At 39.9% G+C, this 27513-nt stretch overlaps 1 protein-coding gene across 2 annotated transcripts in view; it reads left to right on the top strand.

Annotated features, from left to right (window-relative positions):
- LOC110160421 (adenosine kinase-like) overlaps positions 1-27513 on the top strand; it is a 416586-nt gene that overhangs the window by 359838 nt on the left and 29235 nt on the right. For both annotated transcript variants that reach the window (XM_055150301.1, XM_055150302.1), the window contains exons 8-9: positions 16085-16120; positions 26596-26710. In XM_055150301.1, the coding sequence (XP_055006276.1) occupies positions 16085-16120; positions 26596-26710 (151 nt within the window). The remainder of the gene's footprint in view (positions 1-16084; positions 16121-26595; positions 26711-27513) is intronic.

The raw sequence follows: 27513 nt of genomic DNA on the forward strand, positions 1-27513 counted from the left end.
ATGTCTTGGTTGCTGGGCGACAGGAGCGGCTCTGTAGACTACACCTGTCACATTTTGACAACGGTCTTGTGGTCCGCGGAGGCCAGTTCGAGGGCTGCAACTGGGTCGCGACATCATCGTTTTCCAAAAGCTGCGGTTTGTTTGTCCATACGACAACGCAACGCCGGCATTCTCAGATTTCTTCACTCTGGAACCCGTTCTCAAAAGACACAGTTTTCACACAAAACACGGGCTCCGGGTGGACGAAAGGTCAAAATGAATACAAACTTCACTGTTTCGACCATAAAAAGTTGTCGTGTGGACAGGCCCTCAAAGGCTGTGCTAAATGAACTTATATTTGAGGACAGGTAAGACAATAAAAGGCTTCCTGAGTGGGGACAGTTGTGTCTGCTGAGCCTTTACACATGTTCATGTCTGGTCTGGTCTCAGGTAGAAATCCCTTTCATTTACAAAAAGACAGACTGAGAAAAATCTTTCCACAGTATACATTTCTATCACAACATCATAAGGTGGGTCAGAGCAATTTTAGCTTTGGAAATGTAGACGGCCCAACAATCCAGGATCACCCGAGCTTGAATGAACATGAATGAAACAAAACACAACTCCACGTCTGTTTTTGAGGAGGCAACAACATTATAACATGGCTTAAGGCTGCGTTTATATGATGATGACGGTCGCATCTTCACTTTTTATTCCGCATTTAGACAAGCATTTTCGGGAGGAAATCTGCATACGGTGATGCAAAAGTGTGTGGAATTCGACGTTGTAAATGATCCAACATGTTTGTTTCTGTGTACTGTATGTATGTGACGTAAACGTGTATGCGACGTAAACGTGTATGTGACGTAAACGTGTATGCGACGTAAACGTGTATGCGACGTAAACGTGTATGCGACGTAAACGTGTATGCGACGTAAACGTGTATGCGACGTAAACGTGTATGTGACGTAAACGTGTATGCGACGTAAACGTGTACGCGACGTGAGCAGATCTGACCAGAGTTTTGCATCTTGGGCAGTGTAGACAGAAATGCTACAGTTGAGCGCAGAGGTGGGACCAAGTCATCATTTTGCAAGTCTCAAGTAAATCTCAAGTCTTTGACCTCAAGTCCGAGTCAAGTCCCAAGTCAAATACAGGCAACTCCAAGTCGAGTCTCAAATCACCTTATAAGTCCAAGTCAAGTCCAAGTCATCTGCTTTGAGCTTCAAGTCATTTCGAGTCTGTAAACTAAAGTAAACCAAATATAGCTTACATTTTTGCAATTTATATGCATTTTAAAATAAGTTGTACTTATAATGTCATGTTATGTTTATATATGAGTATTTTTAGAGTATATAAAAGTTGTGAAATACACATTTTTAATTTTTAAATGTCTTGACAGGATGTTAGAGTCAATCATTGTGGTCAGAGTAGAAAGAATTCAGATTTAAAAGTGTTTCTCAAGTCTTCTCAAGTCACATGCGTCAAGTCCAAGTCGAGTCCCAAGTCATTGACCTTCAAGTCCAAGTCGAGTCCCAAGTCTTAGTCTGTTTTATCAAGTCAAGTCTCAAATCCTAAAAATAGTGACTCAAGTCTGATTTAAGTCCCCACTTCTGGCAGAGCGTATTCAGCTTTTCCACACTGGAAGGTGGTTTCAGATTTTTACATTTTTTTAAGCCCCCAAAAACACTGTCACCATCTAAACCAGGGGTGTCAAACTCATTTTGGTCCGGGGGCCGTATCCAACCCACTTTGATCCCAAAGCGGCCGGATCAGAAAACTCATGTCACATACACCCAAAAAATAACAATCAAGTTCAAATATTTGTGCAGAGAAATACAAATCTATTACAGAAATCTTTTTTAATTGATGAACTCTTTCTTTTACAAAATATATATTATGGACAACCTGAAACTTTAAGAAAAATTTCAACACAATGTTTTAACATGAACTTGTATGTAAATAGGAATAAGTCAGTCAGTTTTTCTTGGAAAATCCTGCACTTGGCTCCACTTTTCTCATTTTGGAAATTTTTCTGATGAGGGTGTCACGGTCAACAGTCAAAACGATCGTCCTTTAAGAGCGTTTGGAAAGAGACAAGTCTTCATTTGTGCTGCTCTGGTGGGAGGAGCCACGTACAGAGACGCTGGAGACGCTGCTATGATAAACACCGCAGAAAATGGCCAATATTTTAATAGAAACTATAATTCAAATATTTTAGTAGCAAATCAGCCGAGGGCCAGATTAAAGGTCTTGGAGGGCCGTATTTGGCCCCCGGGCCGTATGTTTGACACCTGTGGTCTAAACAAAAGGCACTTCCGATAAAATATTTTGTTGTTTTTCCCCGCAAGCGTTCTCGTGTAAACAAGCCCTAAAGCTCACAAAAGTCGATGTTTTTCCTACTATAAGACCTTTAATAAGTCTTATATTTCAGTCCTACTTGTTACTAGATTCTCCATTTCCCGGCTTTGGCTTTTGAACGAACCTTCCTCCTTTTATGTACTTTAATGGACTAAAGCCCGACTGCTGCTCTATGTACTCCCTGTGTGTACCTTTTCACAGTCCATTTAAAAGCCTTGCCTGTATATAAATACTATCTTACTGTAGCCAATTACTACGTCTCAGATAAACATGTTTTGATTTGAAAACCAGCCTGAGCGTCAAGTATGTTTTTCTCTCGTCCGCCTGCCCCTCATCTCCTCTGTCACTGCTCTGTGGATTATTATTTTAACGGTGCATTATGTAACTTTTCTGGTTGGAGGGTCAATAAAATGTGTGTGTGTTTTTTTTTTCATGTAGATGTTCTTGCTTTGTCTTATTGCTTGGTATTAACTCTTTCCCCCCTGGACGCCTACTAGGAACAACCCATACATATATCACTAGGGCTACACCCATAGAGCATAATTGCATAAAAGAAAACAGACTTCCACGAGTGATTATAAATGATTTTTACACTCATGAACTTAATTGTAACACAGACATATTTGTATCTCTGGAAACCTTAGACTCTGAACTATTCATTTATGGATGTTTAAATGTGATTCAACTCATTTATAGGTGTATAACAGCTCACTGAAAATGAGAGTTTACCTGGTCAGGTGCAAACTCGAAAACAAAAAACTACATTCAGCATCTGATATCTGCATGTTCTGAGTACTATATATTCATAAAAAAATAAAAAAATATACTTTGTCAAAGTATTTAAACAGATTTCATATCACCAGATACAGTATAGCCGAGTGTACACCTGTTTTTACCTGTTGTACACCTGTGTGCACCTAATTCATTTTTTTCCATTTAACTTATTCAACTCATTTAGCTTATTCAACTTATTTTATTTATTCAACTCATTTAGCTTATTATAAATATAATAATATAATAATAAAACTCTTCCCCATCAGTGTGTGTTCAGTATTTGTCATCTTGGTCACTTTCTCGTGTGCAGAGCTCCGCATAAGAGTTTGTTTCTGTAGTGATTCTGTTATACATCGCATCTTGGAAAAAAAGACTGAAATATTTTAAAGGACTAACCTGGGCAACATCCAGATTTTGGTTCATAATCGAGTATAAAGCTCAGATAGTTTGTTTGGATATCGCAGGACTCCACACAGACGCATCAGCGGCGTTCTCACCTTCTCCCCGAAAGTCCGTCGCTATCGCTGTTTTCCACTTTATAATCAACTTCAACATCATCACTTTGAAATCTATAAAAGTCACTTTCTCTAAACTTATCCATAAAATACGTCCACTCCTCATTATTTCTAAAACTGTGCGCCGCAGTGCCACGATCTTTCCATTGCAGGTGTTTCGTGTTGTGTTCGGCGAAAACATATCCTTGAATCCTATTGGTCAGTCTAGTGTGGGTTGTAGTGGCCCCCACCTATCACAGTCTCTGTTTAAATGTGAAAAACTGAGCCATTTCTAAAGGTCGTCAAATCTCGTCTTTAGTGATACGGCGGAGGTGTCAAAAGTCGTCATTAAGGGTTCAGGGGGGGTCGTCAAATGTCGTCTTCATGGGGGAAAGAGTTAAACAATTTTATCTTCATTCAGACCAAAACAGACTAAGTTACAGGTCAGATCTGTGGAGAGGCGACCCCACTCACAGTCAAAGCCGCACTGTGTAACTTTTCTGGTGGAGGGTTTGCCACCAGCTCGTCTCCATTGATCTATGAAACAAATTTTTGTGTCTCCTTTGTCGTGTTCCTCTGTCGTGTTGTTACATAAGATCTATGACTTTTGCGTTTAGGATATTAAAAAAGTACATTTGTTGGATTGTTTCTACACACTATGCAACTTTTCTGGTGGAGGTTTCCATAGAGATTTTATTTTGCCTGAGGTATTTTTAGACAATACAAACACGTGTAATTGACTGAAAGGAAAATAAATACTTTCATTATTATACTGTGGAACAATTTAGGGCCAGGCAATGCAATAACCTGTCTGCCAGAAAAGTTACATAGTGTAGCTTTAAGTGGTTACTAGTAGTTATATCTGCTTGTCTCAGGTTTCAACAATATATGCCTACAATAGTATAAACTTTATTGCTCTCTGGGACTTACTGCTTTCAGGCATGTTTAAAAAAAAAAAAGACATTTTATTGGCAATAACTGCTAGGAATTCATTTAGAAAGTACAAATTTCAGCGTATTAAAGCAGACCTATTCAGCAAAATCATGTTTTCAGAGCTTTTAACCATATTATAGCGTCTCATTTCCCTTCTAAAGTTGTATTCAAAGCGATTTGTGCATGTTTGAGCAATCTTTAATCACTTATTTTCAAGACACTTTATTGCCGATCAACCCCTGTTTTCTCTAGTCAGACTGGCATCACCTAGTGCCTCCGCTCAATTTCATTTCTCTTCAGTGACTTGGTCAGGAATCAGAATACACTAGACGGTTTGTGCACCAGCCAATCAGTGAGGAGCCATAGATTCTGTGTTGGTAACAATTCCCGAGATCGAGGATTTAAAGCCGGAACAAAGAGAATGTTTGGTGAATTTTATCAAGGGGAAAGACGTTATTGCCCTTCTTCCTACGGGATTTGGCGCCTTACATATGTCACGACCAAATAGCAGCGATTGGTTAAATTAAAAAAAAAACTGTCTACTGTCGAGCGAACAAATTCTAATGCTGTGAGGTCAAACGGTTTCCACGAAATGAAACCGTCTGATGAATCAGGCTACATTTTCACTGCTTGTTGCACATAATTTTATTTAGGCAGCACAATAACCTCTCTGCCAGAAAAGTTACATAGTGCAGCTTTAAGTGCTTACTAATAGTTATCTGCTTGCAGTGTTGGGGAGTAACAGATTACATGTACCGGAGTTACATAATCAGAGTACAAATTATGAGTAACTGTATTCAGTTACAGTTACTTTTTCAGTGAGTGGTAATTGGATTACAGTTACTTTGTTGAAATAAATGGATTACATGGTGGTATTTTCCTGTTTTAACATTTTGGGCTATATCCCACATCTCCTTCCGTACTGCGTGGACACCACCGTTCTGTGCTCCATGTGTGGACCGCACTTCCTCCTGTGTGCCTCTAAACCAGAACTAACGCCAGGACTAAAATCAGGACTAAACTAGGACTAAACCAGGACTAAACCAGGACTAAACTAGGTCTAAACCAGGACTAAACCAGGACTTAACCAGGAACTAAAACCAGGACAAAAAATCTTATGTTAACATATCTTAGTCTTTGCTTCTCTACAGCAAACAATTAGCTGTTCATGGAGACTTGGGCTCAACAGACAATTTGAAGAGAACAAACATGAATTTTCAGGATGTGGTTGCTACGTTCATGTAGTTTTAAAAAGCATGACAATATCAAGTAATCCAAAGTATTCAGATTACATTACTCACTTTAAGTAATTTAACGGATTACGTTAAAAACTACATTTTGGGGTATGTAATCTGTAATCTGTAGGGGAAAACATTTTAAAAGTCACCTTCCCAACACTGTCTGCTTGTCTTCATGGACATTGCTTTATCGAGAATATTACACATGATACTTTTTTCCATATGGGTGTTAGAGCTTTGTTTTATTGCTTTTACAGTATGACATTAAACCTTTCTATCTTCATGGAAACCAAACCAGAGCAAGTTACAGGTCAGATCTGTGGAGAGGCGACACCGCTCACTGTCAAAATCGCTGTTTTTTCTAGGTTTTTTTGAGCTATAAAACCACCTGTAATTGAATAAATGTAAGGCAGAGCTGTTTAAAGTCACACTGTGGAACATTCCAGACAGAGCCATGACATCTCCATATAGAAACACGCACGGACGTACCCCCGACCAAAAAGTTACACAGTGCACCTTTAAGCCTGTGCCATCTTTTACATTTCGACAGCTCTATTCTATATTCTCTCTGAACCATAGTCCGCCTTGTTATCTAGTGAAAACACACACACACTCACACACACACTCACACACACTCACGCGTAGATTTCTGATATATTTTTCTTTTCTATAAAAACTTCAAAGCGCGGAGTCCAATCGCGGCAATCTCCGAGTAAACAAGATGGCTTCCTCCACAGATGTCAGCAGGCGCGCTTGTCATTGTATTGTATTGGAGACAGCTGTTGGAGCACATGTACCGTCAACATACCAAAACAGCTCATGTCAATTAAACAACACCGGATCTCGCACTATCAGTGGATCTTCTATGAGCAGCAGGTTTAAATCAACAATATACTGTACGCTTTGTGTTTGTAAAGAACTAGTATGTAAAAGGAATGATGCGTTAAAGGTGGATTGTGTAGCTGTTTAGGTGGAGAGTTTGTCAAGTACGTTTCTACATGGAGATAAGAAAAAATAAATAAATTAATAATTAATTAATAAATGAATTATTATTATTATTATTATTATTATTATTATTATTATATTATTATTATATTATTATTATTATTATTATTATTATTAATAATAATAATAATAATAAATAAAGTAAAAATAATAAATAAACTAAAAAAAAAAAGAAGAGGAGAAGAGGGGTGAGAAAAAAACAGAAAATGCAAAAATTACGCTTTAAGGTTAAAATAAATAGTTAAAGATGATGAAAGGAAATGACGACGGTGAAAATAAAATTTGTTAAGTATAGTGACTAAAAATGTTTATTAAAAATGGAAAAAAAAAAATTAATGAAAAGAGAGAGAGAGAGAAAAGGAATTTAAATTATAAATTGGCCAAAATATCAGTATAAGGGGGCCTGGCAGAGTGGTTATCCTATACTACCACATTACTTTTGTTTTATTTAATTAAATTTGTGTCGGTGTGCGTGGGTTTTTTGTTGTTTTGTATTTGTTGTGAGTGTTGCTCTATGTTTTTGTGTTTTATTTTTATGTTGATTATTGTATTTTGTAAAATGTTATATTCTGTTTTCTTTAATTTAAAAAAAAAAAGGATGTAAACAGCACATTTCAGGCGCGTTTATGGTCGTGTTTAGGTGTTTGATTTTCAACAAGAAGGTGAGAGTGACTAACTGAAAAACTGTTGCTTAATGCTCGCTTAATGTTAATGCTTTACTTTTATGTGTGAGGGATTTGTTCAAGTGCATAAATCATCTCTAATGTTGTACTTCCAGTTCTGGTCAGATTGTGTTAAAAAAAGATCAGATTAAACAGATTAAAGCGTAACAAAGCCTCAGACAGAGCAGTGCGTAGGGTAGCATCACGCCCCCATGAATGTCGATGACGTCAGCTGCAAAGTATCATTACATCACATAAACACCTGCAAGTGAACGAGACGAGAAGGCAGCGACCGCCAACAAAAAAGCTACATAGTGCACCTTAAAATAACAAAACTATTATATGTTAAGGTTGTCAAAAGCATCGTAAATCAGACCAAACTTGAATGAAACTCGAAAGTAGATACTAATTTGAGCAGGTATCGATACTAAAAAAGTCACAATCAGAAATTAAAAGAAAAAAAAAACATACCTGGAGTTGTATTTTGTTTCATTCATTTGGGAGATATAGACAGACTAATAATAAAGCGTTACTCAAACATGTGTGAATGAAGCGAAGCATAACTCCAGGTATGTTCTCGATAAGGTAAGAACATTTTAACATGGCTTAAACCTCAGTCAAGAGTCAGTTTTTGTAATTCTTTCTACAAAGGGCAAGAAAGAAGAAAACCAACACCCAAATATTGATATAAAACTAGTATTAAAACTAGAAACTATTACCGTATTTTTTGGACTATAAGGTGCACTGGATTATAAGGCGCAATATCAATAATGTTTAATTCTTTCCTCTATTTTCATACATAAATTGCACCGGATTATAAGGCACATTAAGCAAAACAAACGGACGACACTTGAGACTGATCCTTAGCCCAGGCGTCCACGATCCATTGGCAGATCATGGTGTAATTCACCCGGTGTTGCCTCCCTGTCTTAGTGAATGTGTATTATGAATGTGAATGTGGGTGGATCATTTAAGTTTAATTTTTATTTCCTGCCAGGATGACTCAAATATACATTGAGTAATAATGTGTTTAATGCAGCTTTGCCCACATTTGTTTATGTTTTACAGTAATGGAACTTGAAACCACATGGATCATTTGCAAAAACTATAAGCGCTGAAATAAACAGCTCGCTCCTTGTGCACTGATGAGGTCAGCTCCTGTCAGACTTACTTATTTACTTACTTGCGAGGCTCCTGACTACAGTCGCCTTAATGCTCTGACAATCCATCAAGCGGTGCAGCTTTGTAGTTTACCAAAGTTGTTCTAAAACATTTTGACAGATTTTTGAGCGCCTTTTACCACATAAAATCGGTTCAAGGTCAATAAGCACAACCAGAATTAATACATAAGGAGCACGGGCTTATAAGGCTCACTGTCGATTTTTGAGAAAATCAAAGGTTTTTTAAGTGCACCTTATTGTCCGAAAAACACAGTACTATTTTGTGTTAAAAATTGCATTCTATTATAATAAAAATTGCATTTTATTGTTTAAATTCTAGTTTTTGTTTTTAGTGTGGTATCAGATTTAGTATTGAGTATGAAACCTTTTTCCCTGTCCTTAAAAAAGAAATATATCATGTATTTTAGTATCAAAATTGAGTCCGAAATCTTAGTATCGTGACAACACTAGTAGCTTTTTAGAAAGTTTAGTGACTTTCTAAAGGTGCATTGTGTCATTTTTCCAGTGGAGGGTCCGTGAAATGCTTTTCTCCATGGAGATGTTATTGCTTTGTCTGGAATGTTTCACAGTGTGGCATTAAACCTTCTTATCTTCACGGAGACCAAACCAGACCAATCAGAATGCCTGTTTTTCTATGTATTTTTGAGCTATAAAACCTTTTGTAATTGAATAAATATAAAGTAGAGCTGTTTAATGTCATACTGTGGAGCTTTCCAGGCAGGGCAATGACATCTCCATAGAAACAAGCAGGTGATGTACCCCCAAAAAGCTACACAATGCTTCTTTAACCTCTTATTATATATTTGATCTGTAGTCTGATGGGTATATAATGTGTTGCATAGTAGTGTAGTGTATGTAAACCCTGTGTAATTCGTATACAGAGCACATTATACAAGAATAAATTGCATTCCAATCAGGTGACTAAACCGCTTTTCTCAAATACAAGAATAAGACGGCATATTTTCCATTTGAGTGACTAAATATTGTTGACGCGTGCACAGGCAAATTAATAAACGCCCTGAAAAGGATTACATTTTTCTCATGTAGCTCACAGAAGCGTCTCAATTATCTTTGCCTCCAACACCCACGCGTTTCTCCAACAAATAATATAACAAGAGAGGAGTAGAGGAGAAAATGTGCTTCCTTTTTCTATCCTTCACTCAACTCGGTGCCATTCGCTAAACATTTCCGCTTAAAATACTGCTGTTTTGACAAGGTGGTTTGAAAAAAGAGCTTTACATGCCCCCCGAGAACTCCGTGCAACTCGGCAAGCAGGCGAAAAGTCAATATTATGTTGTAAATAATGAAAACAAATGAGGAGAAACATCAATGCGGCGGTGTTGAGGTGGAGGAGTAACTGAAAATACATCGAGTTTTAAGTTAAGTTGAAGTTTATATATACTTCAAGTGAGTATTCTTGTCAGTTACAACTATAGGACTATTTTGTTGTTAATATAGTAATGGAAGTAAAAAAAATATAGTGTATGAATGTATTTTGTTATTTTAAAGGAATCCCTGTATCATTCGTTCATTTGTTTTTCAAAATAAAACCCAAAATAAGAGAACAAACAAAAAAAAAAACAGCTATTTTCTTCATTGTTTGTCTCCAAAACCAAAATGAAAAAAACTGATAACGATTTTTTATTTATTTTTTTTTGTTGTTGATGATGAATAAATAAATAAATAAATAAATAATGGAAATAATGGATAATGGAAATAAATAAATGAATAATGGAAAAAATGGATAACAAACCGTTTCCCATTTCGGTGACTTAAACTGCGATGCCGGACTTTTGCGCCGCATACGGACTGAACCAGGACTAAAACAGAACTAAACCAGGACTAAAACAGGACTAAACCAGGACTAAACCAGGTCTCAATCCTGGTCTCAGTCCTGGTCTGGTCCCGGTCTCAGTCCTGATCACCCGACAGTCTCCAGAGCGCACCTCCGGGCCCGTCCCAACACTCAGTCCTGGTTTAGTCCTGTTTTAGTCTTATTTTAGTCCTGTTTTAGTCCTGGTTCAGTCCTGGTTCATTCCTCGTTCAGTCCTGCTTTAGTCCTATTTTAGTCCTGGTTCAGTCCTGGTTCAGTCCTCATTCCTCGTTCAGTCCTGCTTTAGTCCTGGTTTTTCAGTCCTGGTTCAGTCCTGGTTCAGTCCGTGTGTGGCGCAAAAGTCCGGCATCGCAGTTTAAGTCGTGAAAATGGAAAACGACCGTTATCCATTTTTTCTATAATTCATTTAAACACAAAATAGAAAACTAAAAAAACGAATCGTTATGGGTTTCTTCATTTTAGTTTTGGAGACAAATAATGAAGAAAATATTACGCTATTTTCAGATCTGTTATAATGTTTTTCGCACTGAAAACAGACCTGGACTTGTGTTTTGTTTCATTCACGCATGTTTTACACACAAAACTCTCAAGGCCACCTTCTGATGTCATGTGGTAATACAGGAAGTGCTCCACTGTGTTTTGAAACTCTTTGAAGATGTATACAGATGAATAATGAATGAAACAAAACACAACCCCAGGTCTGTTTTTGACGAGGTAACAGCATTATGACATGGCTTAAAGCTCACAAGAGTTAATTGCAGGCCTATTCATTTTTAAAGGCATTTTGTGGTATTAGAGCCATTTAGAAGCATTTAAAATAGAGCTGGGTATTAGAGATGCGCGGGTGGTGGTTACAGCCACAGACATGGCTTTAACCACCGTGGCTAAACCGCAGGTCGGGCGGATGACATGACGAAAAATAATATTTTAATTAAATGCAGGCAGGTGGCGGTTTAACTACTCAAAAAACCCCAAAAAACTCTGAGCAACTTGGAGGAGACTGAGCGGATGAAAATTGGTCAAAAACCGTGGGTGCAAATGGATAGCAGACGGATGATGAGTTTTGTGATGCTGTTACGGATTAAAATAGGCCACAATACGATACATGCTTTCGATTTGATACGATACATTTTAAATCGATTCAATACGATTCAATAAAAAATAGTGACTAAATCCCGGGTGTGATACGAAAAGTCTTCGTTAAACCACTTCTTCTGCAAAGTTCATATGAAACACAAACATTTTAATCATCAAAACGGTGAAAATATCAAATGTTTCCTTCCACTAAACAAGCAACAAAACTGTAGCGCTGTAACAAAATAAATTAGTAAAATTTACCCAAAAATACTCTCGGCGATATATCAATAATGCAGCCCACGATATCGATACTGTATCATCACATTAAACGAAACGATATATCCATATTTCAATATTTTTGCACACACATAATATAGAAGCGATCGACTGCCATGGACTCGTCTTATCAGAGGTTTTGTTTTGGGAGAAAACCACGTGGAAACTGCGGCCTGTGACTATTCCCAGCAGTTGTTTGTTTGTAATGGTTCGACATCAGAGTGAGAGGAGTGGCCAACAGTTCAAACTATAACAAGTTCTTCACCCGTGGCCTTTAATGATGGAGTATAGCGAGAGACCTGCTGACTTACTGAGGACTATATCGGGCTAAAAATAGTCGCTGCTCACATGGACACTGGTTAGCAATGTTGTTATCATGCCAGTTCCAGTGTTGAAAAGGTCAGCAAAACAATCCTCAGATGTAATATGGACTTCTTGGTTTACGTCTCTGCTTGACTTCTTGGACCTCAATAACTCACCATATAGTATAAATGTCAGGAACGTAACAATAACCGTGATATCGTATCGTCAAAAGTGTCACAATAATATCACACTCTGAATTATTTTATGTCTAAACTGGTGCTGTAGTAAGTAAAAAATGGAAGGAACTACATAGACCATGATCCTTTGGTGTTGGCAGTGCAGACTACATGAAGAAACACCTGGTATTAAGCACTTTTAAATCTTAATTCTTCATATTACAACAGGAACAAAGGTTTTCCAAAGCTTTTAAAAGGAAAAAGTTGCTTATTTACAATTTTATAAACCTCTACAAAATGGCGCAATAAATATCGAACCGTGAGATGCATATTGTGAAAATATCATATCGAGGGATTTTGATAAATATGTCTTGCATATATTTTATAGCTCGATTCGTCAGCCGGTTTCACTTCGTGGAAACTGTCTGACCTCGCAGCATTAGAATTCGTTCGCTCGACGGTAGATGTGTACTTTTTTTATTTATTTTTTTATTATTTAACCAATCGCTGCTATTTATTTTTGATGTATGTAATGCGCCAAAACGGTAAGTAGTGTCCATGTAATTTGCCGGCACAACAGCAAACAAAGCAGAGAGTGAACACGTCTGTCAACAATCATTGTCGTTTCTGCAAGATGAACTTACAAATTAATGACGCAATAAAAAATGCTAAGTTTGTGTTTGACAAAGGAAGTCCAGAGGAGGATAGTGTATGCAGTCTGTTGTCGCAACTTGGGTTGGTTCAGCTCTTCACTGATTGGTCGGTGTGCGGTCTACAACTTCCGGGGTTCTTGCAAACCATCTAGTGCAGGCATGTCCAAACTATGGTCCGTGGGCCAAATGCGGCCCTCAGACAAATTTTTCTTGGCCCTCAGGCTTCCAGGTGAATTGGCCCAAATTACCTTGCATCAATTAAAATTTTACTTTTTACTGCAAGTTTATTGAAAATCTGCCTTGATAAAGCGAATATTTAATATTTAGTGTGTGGTTTTAAGGATCTTAGCCTGAATAAAAAAGACTGATGGCTCATTCTAAAGTGTTTAAACATGCACATATTTCAATTATTCACTGTACTGAGCTCCAGTCTACAGCCCTCGATCGGCCCTCTGCTTCATCTGTGTTTAGATATGTGGCCCCTGCTGAAAAAAATTTTGGACACCCCTGATCTTTTGTATTCCGACTCCTGACCTAGTCACTGGAGAGAAATGAAATTAAGTGGACCCTGGCTATATATTTTAAGACTCACCCACAAGACTTCAGCCAAAAAAACACAGACTGAAATTAGGCATTTACTTCATCACAGGTGTTTTTTGCATTACAGAAACTCGCAGGTCTCTGGGTGTTCTACGTTGCCGTTGGCGGTGGATAAGTTTAATGTCACACTGTTGAACATTCCAGACAATAACATCTACAGAGAGTTAATCAGGCGGTGGACCCCAGCAGAAAAGTTACATAATGTGTCTTTAAAGGTCCTATATTACGCAAAATTGTGCTTTTGCTTGCTTTAAGACGTGTTATAAAGTTGTTGCGTCATCGTAAACAGACCTGGAGCTGTGTTTTGTTTCGTTCACACATGTTTGAGTCGTCTGTCTACATCTCCAAAGCTCAAAATGATCTGTTCCACCATGTGATGTCATGAAGTGGGAGTTTTCAAGTTAACAGCTACCTTTTAGCTTTTGTTCTGTAGAGATTGGCAGTCCCGACGCTGAAATTATGATGATTCTAGTGAAGTTATATCGAGTTTAAAACACAGTGGAGCATTTCTTGTATTGTTACATGACATAGAAAGACATGACAAAGAGCAAAGTTATCTGTTTTAAGAGAAGAACTCAGCCTAAATATGCAGAGTTTGTGCGTTAAACATGTGCGAATGAAACAAAACACAACCCCGGGTATGTTTGCGGTGAGGAAACAACATTACACCACAGATCACAAAACGGCGTACTATGGGCGCTTTAAGATTTACAAGAACTCACATAAAACATCGACTTAATCTGGTTTAATTAGTCCGATGTATTTTCACCAGTTCTGTGGCCCATTTACGAGACCACACGAAAGCTCCATTAAGCACTTTCAAACATCTGGCCCCATCTTTTACCTCTGAGACCCTCTTGGCTCTGCTTCGTAATGACACTAGCACATGTCCATGCCTTCCTCTTAAGTAACTGGAGTACTGAGTATCCAGGAAACTCGCGTCACAAACTGTATAAACTATGGATTTATGAGACAAATACTATTTTTCCAGGAGAAGATAAGGAGAATACATCATGGTTTCAAAATACATATGCAACGTCGAAAGGTTCTCGTGCAACCCCAGTGAAGGAAAGCAGTTGTGTTGTTGTTGTGTTGTTGGATATTTCAGCTGGAAACGTGTATTTGCCACCTTCTTGTCTACATGGTTATTACTTTGGGATGTTGTACAGCATCGCATTAAACATATCTGTCTTTCTTTTATTCAATTACTGTCTTTTTATGGCTCAAAATACACTTTTTATGGCTCAGTTTCACAGATCTGACCTGTATCTTGGCTTGGTTGTGTCTTGCTTATCTCCATGGAGATTAGAGCTGCTCGATTATGGAAAAAAGTCATTATCACGATTATTTTGGTCAATATTGAAATCACGATTATTCAAACGATTATTTTTTTAGTTACATGATGCATTTATTCAGCATTTCTCTCTTTAAAAAAACACTTTGTTATTGATAATGTACGCAAAACTTTCAAATTTTAAATAAATATAGGCTACAAATGTGAACCTTAGATCAGTTTTTGCGATGTAAAAAACATAAAATTAATTAAAATATAGTTGGCACATGAAATAAGCATAGAAAAACAAATTCATCCCAAATAAACTATATATCCAGCTGTTAAAAAATAAAATAAATATACTTATTTATTTATTTACAAAAAAACAAGTATTTTCTTCATTATTTGCCTCCAAAACCAAAATGAAAAAACAGATAATGATTCATTTTTTCAGTTTTCGATTTTGTGTTTAAATGAAGAATGGAAAAAATGGATAACTTTTCCCGTTTACGTGACTTCCGTGACTGCGATGCCGGACTTTTACACTGCGTACGGACTGAACCATGACTGATCCAGGTCTGGGGCCAGAGCGGGACCAGAGCGGGACCAGAGCAGACTCCGATCTTTGACTCTGAGCCTCCGCAGGGTCCGAGCCTCAGCTTTGAGCTTCGGCCCTGCCGTGGGCTCTGAGCCTCCAGTCCAGTCCTGGCCTGGTCCCGGACTGGTCTCGGTTTCAGTCCCTGTCTGCTCCCGGTCTGGTCCCGGCATGGTCCTGGTCTGGTCTCGGTCTCAGTCTGGTCCTGGCCTGGTCCTGGTCTCAGTCCCGGTCTGGTCCCGGACCTGGATCAGTCCTGGTTCAGTCTGTATGCGGCACAAAACTCCGGCATCACAGTTTCGGCCGTTTCCCATTTTTTCCATTTTTCATTTAAACACAAAATCGAAAACTGAAAAAAAGAATCATTATCTGTTTTTTCATTTTGGTTTTGGAGGCAAATAATGAGGAAAACTGTTTTGTTTTTTTTGTTTTCTTATTTTTGGTTTTATATTGAAAAACAAATGAACGACTGTTGCACAGATTGACAGTGTGCCTTTAATTGTCACATGTGTATAAAAGCAGCACAGTAGATGAGAGTAAATTAAACATATGGACATGTGAGTACAGAGGAGGTCGACTGCACTTTAAACACTGCTACATGCCTTCACTTCACTTCAGAAATTACAATTAACTTACATGTATTTTTTTTTCTCTCTTTTTCTATTTCCAGGAAGCTGCTACTTTCGCTAGTGTCCTGGGGTTTGGGGTGAGTGCACACACACACACACACACACACACACACACACACACAGTACACACACACACGTACATACACACACAAACGCACACACACACTAAACACATCCTAAAGGTTTTATTTTTGCTGATAATGAAGTTCATTTTTGGACAGTGATTGATGTGCTATTATACTCTCCGGGCCTTGCAGCAGTTGCTATGGAAACCTGGCAGTCGTGATGGTTTCTTTGTTCAGCGCTCTCCCTCTCTCCCTCTCTCCCTCCCTCTCCCTCTCGCTCTCTCTCTCTCTCTCCGTCCGTCCTCCCTCTACCCTCTCCCTCGCTCTCCACATTCCTCCCTCCCTCCTTCCTATACTCTGTCTCTCCTCCCTCTCTTCCTCTCTCTGTTTCTCTCCATTCTCGCTCTCCTTCACCTCATTTCTCCCTCTCTCTATCCCCCTCTCCTCTCTCCCTCTTTTTGTTTCTCTTCAACCCCCCCACCCCCTTTTCCTTTTTCTCTTTTTCTCTCCCCCCACTGCCTCCTCTATTCTCTCTCTCCCTCATTCCTCCCTCTCTCTTTCTTTCTTTCTCTCTCTCTCTATCCACACTACCCCTCCCTCCTCTGTTCTCTCTCTCCTTCATTCCTCCCTCTCTGTCTCTCTCGCTCTCCATACTACCCCTCCCTTCTCTATTCTCTCTCTCCTTCCCTTCTCTCTCTCTATTCCTCTCTTCTTTCTCGCCTCTTTTCTCCCTCCTTCCCTCTTCTATTCTCTCTCCTTCACCTCATTCCTCCCTCCTTCTCTCTCTCTCTCTCTCTCTCTCCACACTAACCCTCCCTCCTCTGTTCTCTCTCTCCTTCACCTCCATCCCTCCTTCTCCCCTCTCTCTCTCCATCTACACTTCCCACCCCTCTCTACCTCTCCTCTCTTCTTCTTTCTCACCTCTTTTCTCCCCTCCTCCCTCCTCTACTCTCTACCTCTCTCTCCTTCACCTCATTCCTCTCCTCTCTCTCTCTTTCTCTCTCTATCCACGCTACCCCTCCCTCCTCTATTCTCTCTCTCTGTCCCTCACCTCATCCCTCCTTCTCCTCTCTCTCTCTCTATCCACGCTACCTCTCCTCTCTTCATTCTCGCCTAACCCTTCTCTATTCTCCCTCCTTCACCTCATTCCTCTCTCCTTCTCTCTCTCTCTCTATTCACACTACCCCTCCTTCCTCTCTTCTCCTCTCTCTTTCTCTCTTTCTCCTTTCTGTTATGACGCACTGTGCTAGCTCTGCACCCAACATTGCCTACAGATGTTATTTATTGAATTTTGAAAAGCCTCTTGGGAAGCGGGGAACTTGGGCACCATTTCAAGACATTTCTCTCTCTCTCCCTCCCTCCATCTCTCCGTCTCTCTCTCTCTCTTGCTCTTTTCCATTGCTTTTTCACCTGGTTAAAAGCCGTCTCATTATCTCCGCTGGCCTCAGCTCTGATACAGTATATTTGTCGTTACTATAAACCGCGCGGGAGACTTTTAATGACTCAAACGCGGCCACCTGTAAGAGTCAACGGTCAAATCTCTGCGCACTGAACATTTTTAACTCTCTCTCTTTAGCGTAATTAAAATAGTTTGTCCATTTGCAGCGCTCCCATGATTCCCAAGTGTCATTAGGCACAACATTGCAATGTGTTAACCATCTGCGGTCGTCGCGCTAAATATGGAGATGGTGGGTTCGGATTCTTCGAGTCGTTTTTAAAGGTGTACTGCGTAACTCTGCTCATCTCCGTGGAAATGTTGAGGAATGTTCCACAGTGTGACATTAAATCTTCTCGTTTGGCTCGTCAAATCCTGATTAGATCTCAGCAGGACAGGGCCTGGTCACTAGGGCTGGGTATCGTTAAGAAGTTGCCGAAACGATACATACCTCGAGACATAGGCCACGATACGATACATACCTCGATACATAGACGATACGATACATACCTCGATACATAGGCCACGATACGATACATACCTCGATACATAGGCTACGATACGATACATACCTCGATACATAGGCTACGATACGATACATACCTCGATACATAGGCTACGATACGATACATACCTCGATACATAGGCTACACGATACGATACATATACCTCGATACATAGGCTACGATACGATACATATCGATACATAGGCTACATATACGATACATACCTCGATACATAGGCTACGATGCGATACATACCTCGATACATAGGCTACGATACGATACATACCTCGATACATAGGCTACGATACGATACATATCTCGATACAAAGCACTTTTGGTTCAATACGATATATTTGAAATAGATTTTATACAGTTCAATAAAAAATAAAGACAAAATCATGGCTGTGATACCAAGTCTTTGTTAAACTGCTTCGTGTACAAAGTGATTATAAAGCACAAACATTTTACTCATCAAAACAGTGAAAATGTCAAATGTGTCGAATAAACAAGTTTCCTTCCACTAAACAAGCAAAAAAAAACAAAAAACTGTAGCGTTGTAACAACATAATAAGTATCATAAAATATACCAAAAAATTCTCTTGGTGATACTGTATCATCACATTAAATGTAACGATATATTGATATTTTGATATTTCAATATTTTTGCACATCCCTACTGGTCAGTACTGTGATGGGAGACCACTGGGAACACCAGGGGCCACAGTGGGGCACCAGTCTCAAAAACTGTCGTTGTGTCCTTAGGCAATACACTTCACGTACATTGCCTAGTAAGAAAGTGGTGTGTGTGTGAGTGATGGTGGTGGTCAGAGGGGCTGATGGCGCAGAATGGCTGCCTCACTTCCGTCAGTGTGTCCCAGGGCAGCTGTGGCTACAATAATCACTGAGTGTGGACTAAATGAAGGATAATTTGTAAAGCGCTTTGGGTTAGACCTGACGCAAAACAGAGCGGCACGGGACACATTTTGAAAGCTCACTGTGGGCACGGGCGGGAGCGGGACTGTACAATGCAGGAGTGGGCGGGTGGGATGATAAACTTTAGTCCCACAAACTAAACATGAGTGTAAAGTAAAATATACTAATGATTAATGTATGACTGTCTTACATCATTGCTGCTGGATATTTTATTTGGCATTAACAAAAACATTTTAAACAGCCTAAATTTATGGATGTGGTCTAATCTCGCTCACATTTTAGACAAGTCCTTTGCACTTCTACATGTTTGATAGAGTTTAAGAAAGCGAACGTTCCTGATTTGCGGGATTTGCAGGCGGGAGCGGGACAAAATGTCACAGATGCGGGCGGGAGTGGGACTGAAAATTACTATTCTTTGCGGGCGCATGTGGGAGCAGGACTAAAAATTCTCCTTTGGGTGTCTTGAAAGGCGCTATATAAATACAATGATTCATGAATTAATTAATAACTATCTTCAATTTACAAATATTTTTATTGCTAAAACCTGCCTTCTTACTATGAGCGAACTCACCTCTCCACAGATATGACTTGTAACTTGGTCTGGTTGCTTCAAATGCTTGTCTCCATGGAGATATTGTGGAACATTTTAGGCAAAGCGATAACACCTCCAAGCAGAAAAGCAGACGGCAGACCTGTCAGCAGAGTTACACTGTGCTGCATTACGGACTTTCATGTTTCTATGGTAATTCATACAGCAGCGTTCACACAGACACTGAGGGCAAGGTGAGTGTCTTGCCCAAGGACACAACAACAGCATTCATGTGTGGGAGCTGGAAACCCCTCCAGCAACCTTCAGATCAGCACAAAAATAACTGTACCAACCGAGCTCGTGTCTATAACAACTTAAATTAAAATCTGTGTAAATATGATTACCTTTTAACACAAACGAAGAGCTACACTATCCACCTTCATAAATAATAACGTGAACTCTATTTTACCACATCCGCCGTTCTAATTATAACAAATTGATTCTTAGATTAATTGATTAATTGACTCTGAGGTGCCACGTGTTGGAAATTACTACAATTAATTCCACAGAACCGTAATTAAATCCAGTCGGCATATTTTGTCATTTTGATGAAAAATTCTTATTAATTCTACTTCACACTGCATGTTTTTTTTTTTTTTTTATTGTTTCATCGTGAATAAAACCTGACTGCATTCCCAAAATAAATGTCAGTGGGATCGCCTCACCACAGATCTGACCAGAAAGTTACGTAATGCAGCTTTAATGATATAGAAAAAAGATTGTGGTGGTGCTGCTGGTTTAATCCTTTACATGGTTTCTTTAAGATATGTTTTTCCTTAAAGTGAAAAAAACAAAATGTGAGTTTGAAAAGAACCTGGTGTGTTTTTTTTTTTTTTGAGCAACGCGTCTCTTTGAAAGTCTGAATAAAGCTCACCTCAGCTTCCTGTGAATAATTTGTCATCCCCAAACGCTAACGGTGTGATCGACGTGACCGCAATAGAAATGTAATCCCCCAGGAAGTGACAGGTGAGAGGGAGCGAGAGAAGGAAGGAGGGAGAGAAAAGGAGAGAAGGAGGGAGGAGAGAGAGAAGGAAGAGACCGGTGAGAGGGAAAGGTAGAGACGAGGGGAGGGAGAGAGAGAAATAAAGAGAGTGGGGAGTGACAAGTAGGAGAGGGAGAGACGGAGGGAGGAAGAGAGAAGGAGGGAGGGAGAGAGAGAGAGGGAAGAGACAAGTGAGGGAGAGAGAAGAAGGGAGGGATAGAGAGAGAATGAGAGAGAGTGAAGAGACAGGTGAGCGAGGAGGTGAGAATGAGGGAGGGAGGGAGAAAGAGGGAGATAAAGGGGAAGTGACAGGGTGGGAGAAGGAGGGAGGGAAGGCTGGAGGGAGAGGAGAGAGAGAAGGAGGGAGGGAAAGGGAGAGAAGAGGGGAGGGATAGAGAGAAATAAAGAGAGTGGGGAGTGACAGGTAGGGGGAGAGAGCGAGGGAAGAGACAAGTGAGGGAGAGAGAAGGAGAGCGGGATAGAGAGGAAGAAAGAGAGTGGGGAGTGACGAGTGAGAGAGGGGGAGAGAATGAGAAAAGGATTGAGGGAGAAAGAGAAGAGAGGTGAGAGAGGGAGAAGGAGGGAAGGAAAGGGAGATAAGGGGAGGAATGAGGGAAGGAGAGAAGGAGAGAGAGAAGCAAGAGACAGGTGAGAAAGGAGGGAGGGAGTAGAGGGAGGGATAGAACAAGTGAGAGAGAGGGAAGAGACAGGTGAGAAAGGAGGGAGTGAGGGAGGGAGGGCAAAGGAGAGAAGGAGATGAAGAGACAGGTGAGAGGGAGAAGGAGGGAGAGAGGGAAGGAGGGAGGAGAGAGAGCGCGAGAGAGGAGGAGGAGACAGATGAGAGAGGGAGAAGGAGGGAGGGTGGGAGATGGGGGAGTGACAGATGAGAGGGGAAGACGTAGTCAGGAGAAAAGGAGGGAGGGATTGAGAGAAAGAAAGAAAGAGAAAAAAGTGACAATTAAGAGAAGGAGGGAGAGAGAAGGAGAGGGAGAAGAGACAGGTGAGAAAGGAGGGAGGGTGAAGGAGAGAAGAGACAGATGAGAGAGAGGGAGAGAAGGAGGGAGAGGGATGTGACAGGTGAGATAGCTCTCTCTCTCTCCTTCTTTCTCTTTCTATTTCCAAAGAGAAGAAGGGAGGGAGAGAGAGAGAGAAGAGGGAGGGAAGTGAGAGAAAGAAGGAGAGAGAGAGAAGTGAGGCAGAGAGAAGACAAGAGAGAGAGGAAAAGAGGGAAGTGACAGGTATTAGAGAGAGAGAGAGGGAGCGATGGAGGAAGAAGGGAAGAAGGAGTAAGAAGAGAGAGGGGAGGAGAAGAGAAGAAAAGGTGATAGAGGAAGAGAGAGAGAGAAAAAGAGAGAAAGTAAGAGTTTAAAGGTGAAACCAGAGACGTAAAAGGATGAAGAGATGAAGGCGAGAGAGAGAGAGAGAGAGATCTGAATGTCGAGAAACAGAACATGTAGAAGAGGAGGAGAGACAGAAGAGAGAAAGAGAGAAGAAAAATGAACAAGAACAGGACTGAGGGCACAGTGTCAGCGCGAGGAGCACAGGTACAGCTCTTTGACGTTTCCGTGACGACCTGATTTGGCGGCGCTCGCTGATGTGATTGTTCAGGTGACATCAGTCGTGTGCAGTTCAAAGACCTGCTCAGAGCACGTTTTTTTTTTTTTTTTTTGTCCCCACTGTAAGACTGTGAGGAACATGAGGAGTATATGAACGTTTCTATAGCGACAAGCACGCAGTCATTTATTTTTCTTATTTCAAGATAAATCACGTTTTTGAATCAGAAATGTCACAGCACAGTTTACATGTTCACACTATAAAAAAAAATCTAAACTACTAATAGTCTTTTGTAATAATTGTCTTCATGAATTACTGTAATTTTACATTGCTTTTTACTAGAAACTATGTCAAAAATAATGTAAATATTTTCAAATAAGTTAATCTATTAAAGGTCATTACGCAAAATTAACTCTCGTGAGCTTTAAGTCTTATTATAATGTTGTTACCTCAAAGAATACCTGGAGTTAGGGATGGAACGGTACATGTGTTCATGCCGAACCGTTTCAGTGCAGGACGGTTCAGTGCAGGGCAGTGCAAGAGTGAATTTGTTCAATTTGTGTGTTTACATTTGACCACTACATGTGCAGCTATACAAAAGCTCGGCTCTTTAATATTGATGAGTGAACTTGTCTGTGATTGGGGTGGCAGTGTGTTAGGTTTATCTAAACATTGTAAACAAGAAGAAAGACAAGAGATTAATTCAGTTTTACTCGCGAGGAGAACGGGCAGAGAGTGGGCATCACAACCAACCGTCTCCACACGTTCTGATGACTCAAGGCCGTTCTCCTCTTTTTATTTCATTAGGAGGCATGACTCTTGCATGTGTGACAGTGGGAGTTGGCTTCATGTGAGGAATCATCTCGAGGTTCACTAGAGCGATAGGACACTGCACACAGTTGTCAAACACACAGAGGTTATTCATTTTCATACAAGTGATTGGTTCATTATAAATCAAAGAATTGTAGTACATAAATGGTTAACTCATAGGCCTAGAATATCACACAAGTATTTAGCAAATATGGGATAATAAAATTATTCTGACACAGTGTTTCCCGCATCACTTTATATTTAGGGCGACTGCCTTGACAACAACTGCCTCCCCATCTTGTCTATGTCCCTCCAAACAAGGGATGGGCATGATTAGTCGACTAATCGATAATTGATCATTATAAATTTTATATCGACAAACCGAATATAGGTTGCTGTGTGTAGCGTAAGGAGACGAGGCCGTGTCTGACACAAACACTGGAGTTGTGGCCTCACTGTCCCACGTTTGGGCTCTGGCTTCTCCTTGGAGGTCACTGTACCACTCAGTGAGAGCGTTTACCTGCACATGAGTGTCCCGGTTTCATTATGGTGCATGTATCGTATACGCAGTATCCTGGTTACTGCAACATAAAGAACTGCACTAAACCTGCACACGTATGATCTCTGAAAACATGAACCATCTCCAACACGACACACACACAGACTCATCATCATCATCATCATCATCAACATCCTCTGTCACAGAAAGAACACTCATATTCCCCTGAGTCGTGTCCTTCAGTCCGACAGAAGCTGAACCGCATCAGCGCACAAGGAAAGAGTTGCCTTTTTCGGCGCTGACAGTTTATGCAAATGAGTCATGTGGTTTTAAGTTTCGTTTCTGTAAAACGTAAACAAATGTGTCAAATCTGAATTATGTCAAACGGGCTGATGTGGTTCTGTAGTGGTGATGGTTTATATTTTGTAAAGTTGAGTTTATTTTTGCAGATTAGTAATAGTAATAATAATGATGATAATTTTAATATAAAAACATTAATGATTAATCACAAATGTATCGCTAATTCTCCCGATGATCGATTAAGAAAATTTTATTGAATGCCCATCCTTGCTCCGAACCACATGAATCCTTCAAAACTACGGTCGTTGCGCCGTGGTCCTCGTTTTCGCCTTCCTCTTACTGCAGACAATGTGGACAAGTTGGATTTTCGGGCCAAAAATATGAATATTGAGTAAAACTTCATCCTGGAACTGTTAGTGCTGCGCTTTACTTTTTGAAAAGTTTTGTTTACTGTTTACAAGGAAGTTATTTTTTTTATAATATTTCATACATTTGTTGCTTATTTGAGAATATTTTATTTAACTTATTAGTATTACCAAGCAGCACTTTGCATTAATTTTATTTTCCTGCTTGTATAATGTTAAAACAAATTGAAACAGGAAGTGCTCCACTGTGTTTTTAAACTTCACACACCTTCACTAGAATATTTTGGATGATTTCAGGCCTGTATTTGCTCATCTCTACTGAACAAAAGGTAAAATGCAGCTGTTAGCATGAAAACTACTGCTTCATGACATCACAAAGTGGAACAGAGGTTACTGAAACACACGTGAATGAAACAAAACACAGCTCCAGGTCTGTTTTTGAGCACGTAACAGCATTATAACATGACTTAAAGCTCACAAGAATCGGTTTCGTGCACCACAGGACCTTTATGGTCGTCCCATTTGGCTCACCTCACGTTTTACCATCTCACCTCTAAACAACATTTAACTCCCACCTCTCTCCTCGCCGCTCCTTAAGCTTTAGTGCTCGCCTTTTTTATTTCCCCGAACATAAAACTGATGGCGACAATGTGCGAAAGTCTCGGTGGTTTTCAGGTACAGGCGTGTGGGCCCCGTGCTTGTGGTTTTACACGGTCCCAGTGACAAATGGCTTTTTTTCGGCTAACTGCACGAGCATTAACCTCCCCATTAGCACTTACTTAGAGTGTGTGAGCACCGCGGGCTGATTACCGAGCGTTTGGGAAGCGTTAGGAGTGTGAAAGATCACTGGGACAGGGTTAACCGATTACTGCTATTACAATAAATAATGGAGTAATAATGCCAAAATACACTAAAGCAGAATTTTTCCTGTCTTTAAAACGTGAAAAACAGACATAGGTTTACTTTACTTCTACAACTCCTGCATATTTGACCGTTTTCAGTTTGGGAGTTCTGTCTGTTCCACCTTGTGATGTCATGTGGTGATACAGGAAGTGCTTCGTTGTGCTTTTAAACGCCGTACACCTTCACTAGAATCATTTGGATCATTTCAGACCTGGAACTGCCGATCTCTACTGATCAGAAGGTAAAAGGTAGTCGTTAAAGGTGCACTAAGTAACATTTTTTTGGGGGGGGGCATTACTTGCTTGTTTCCATGGAGATGTCATTGCTCTGCCTGGAATGTTCCACAGTGTGACATTAAACAGCTCTACCTTACATCTATTCAATTACAGGTCTATCTTACCTGCAGCCTAATTATTCACCGTGATGACTTTTTTCACAACTTTCAGAGACCATCACAGTAATGCCAACAACAACTAGCATGCAAACATACACTTCCTGATTATCTAACAGTATAACGCTTTATATTTAGATGCAGTACAAAGCACAACGCCTTCCTTACCTTACACTTTGTACATGACCTTTAAAGGTGCACTATGTAACTTTTTGGTTGGTGGGTCATTACTCTGGCAGGAATGTTCCACAGTGTGACATTAAGCAGCTCTACTTTACATTTATTCAATTGCATGTGGTTTTATAGCTCAAAAATACTTAGTAAAACAAAGATTCTGACTGTGAGCGAGGTCGCCTCTTCACAGATCTGACCTGTAACTTGTAGGGGTGTAACGATATCAACAAATTGTATGAATCTTTGTCGAACCGCATGGATGCGTCCTTCAAGCTCATGGAAGTCATACAAGATATTAAATATGGATCTCACAGCACCACTACTTAATTCACTGACGTTATGCAACATATTTTTGTATTTGAAGTAAATTATTTGTTAAATTTTCTGTAGGCGACAAAACGTTTGTCTTGCCAAAATCTGACCTTTCTGTGTTCATTAAATGATCAATCTTTCTTCAGTGAAGCAAATTTATTTTAGTTTATTGAGCATAATTTGGGAGGGTTTTAGCTTTCATATGAGACATTTCTAAAACCAATCGATTAATTTAAACTCAGGTTATAAGCTTTTGTTTCTACAAAATGGATAAGCGACAAGACTTTTGTCGGGGACTGTAGTGTGGATGTTGTAAGAGTAAATTTTGTGTAATATAGAATCTTTTAATGAATGATTGAGGATCCAGGGCGACCAGTCTGATGAGCACAAACTGTAGCTTTAACCCCATCTCCTATTTTTACATTGTACATTTTCCTATTTGGAGCTTTCTGAGGGAACATGGAGTCATCAGACATCTTTAATATTTAGTCCGCCACATTGAGAGTCATATTGATCTTCAGGGCCCATCTGTTTTCATTATCACTTGATCCGACTGGCAGCAGCAGTTACAAATATGTCGGCCTTCCATACAGCACTGCTCCGACGGACTCTTCTGAAATAACACAACCTCTTTAGAGCATTTACTGTGAACCTAACTCCTAACTAGCTCTCTCTCTCTTTCTCTTTCTGTCTTTCCATCTCTCCGTTTCTCTCTTCTGTGTGTTTTTAAACAGACGGAGGATATCGGCGAAATTGCCAAAAAGGCCCAGAATTTGCCAAAGGAGAACGCAAAGAGACAGCGGATAGTGGTGTTCACGCAAGGAAAGGATGACACCGTCGCCACTGTGGGTAAGTCGAAAGGTGCACGGTGTAACTTTCACTTGCTTGTTTCTATGGAGATGTCACTGCTCTGCCTGGAATGTTCCACAGTGTGACATTAAACAGCTCTACCTTATGTTTATTCAATTACAGATGGTTTTATAGCTCAAAAATACTCAGAAAAACACATTCTGACTGTGAGCGGGGTCGCCTCTCCACAGATCTGACCTGTAACTTGGTCTAGTTTGGTCTCCATAAAGATAGAAAGGTTTAAAGGTTGTATGGAGGATTTTTTTTTTGGTTGGTGAAAGTTCAAAATAGAATTAGCCTTGTAAGCAGCCTTGTAATTATGATGACCAAAAATAAAAGAATGAAAATCCATCAACTGTGGATGTGGTGGGGGCAGATAAACATCAGCCAATAGATAACAAGGCTACCTCTTTATCTATTGGCTGTTGGGTTGTCAATCAAACTCCCTACGTTTCTAGCGTCACTGACTTGCCGGCACGCTGAGATTACATGGTTTACGTTTGCCTCTCACGCACTGATTCTGTTTACTCAGCTAACACAGCGGTTCTTAGTGTCTTTTTCGAATTGTAGCTGCACAATGTTTGTTGCAATGGCAGACAAGAAATCCACGAGCAGTTCGCCGCAAAAGAAAGTCTGTTTTTGACGTCGCTGAAAGAAGGAGAGAAAGGGAAGAGAAGCGAAGCGCGACATTTGAAATAGAATGGTGCATTTCTCTTTCCTTGGAAAATCTTCTGAACAACCTTTAATGCCATACTGGGAAACATTCCAGACAAAGCAATAACATCTCCACAGGCTGAAATACA

Source organism: Boleophthalmus pectinirostris, unplaced genomic scaffold (genome assembly GCF_026225935.1).
Source record: "Boleophthalmus pectinirostris isolate CB_2022bp ecotype Guang Dong unplaced genomic scaffold, ASM2622593v1 HiC_scaffold_14, whole genome shotgun sequence".
Classification (NCBI taxonomy): domain Eukaryota; kingdom Metazoa; phylum Chordata; class Actinopteri; order Gobiiformes; family Gobiidae; genus Boleophthalmus; species Boleophthalmus pectinirostris.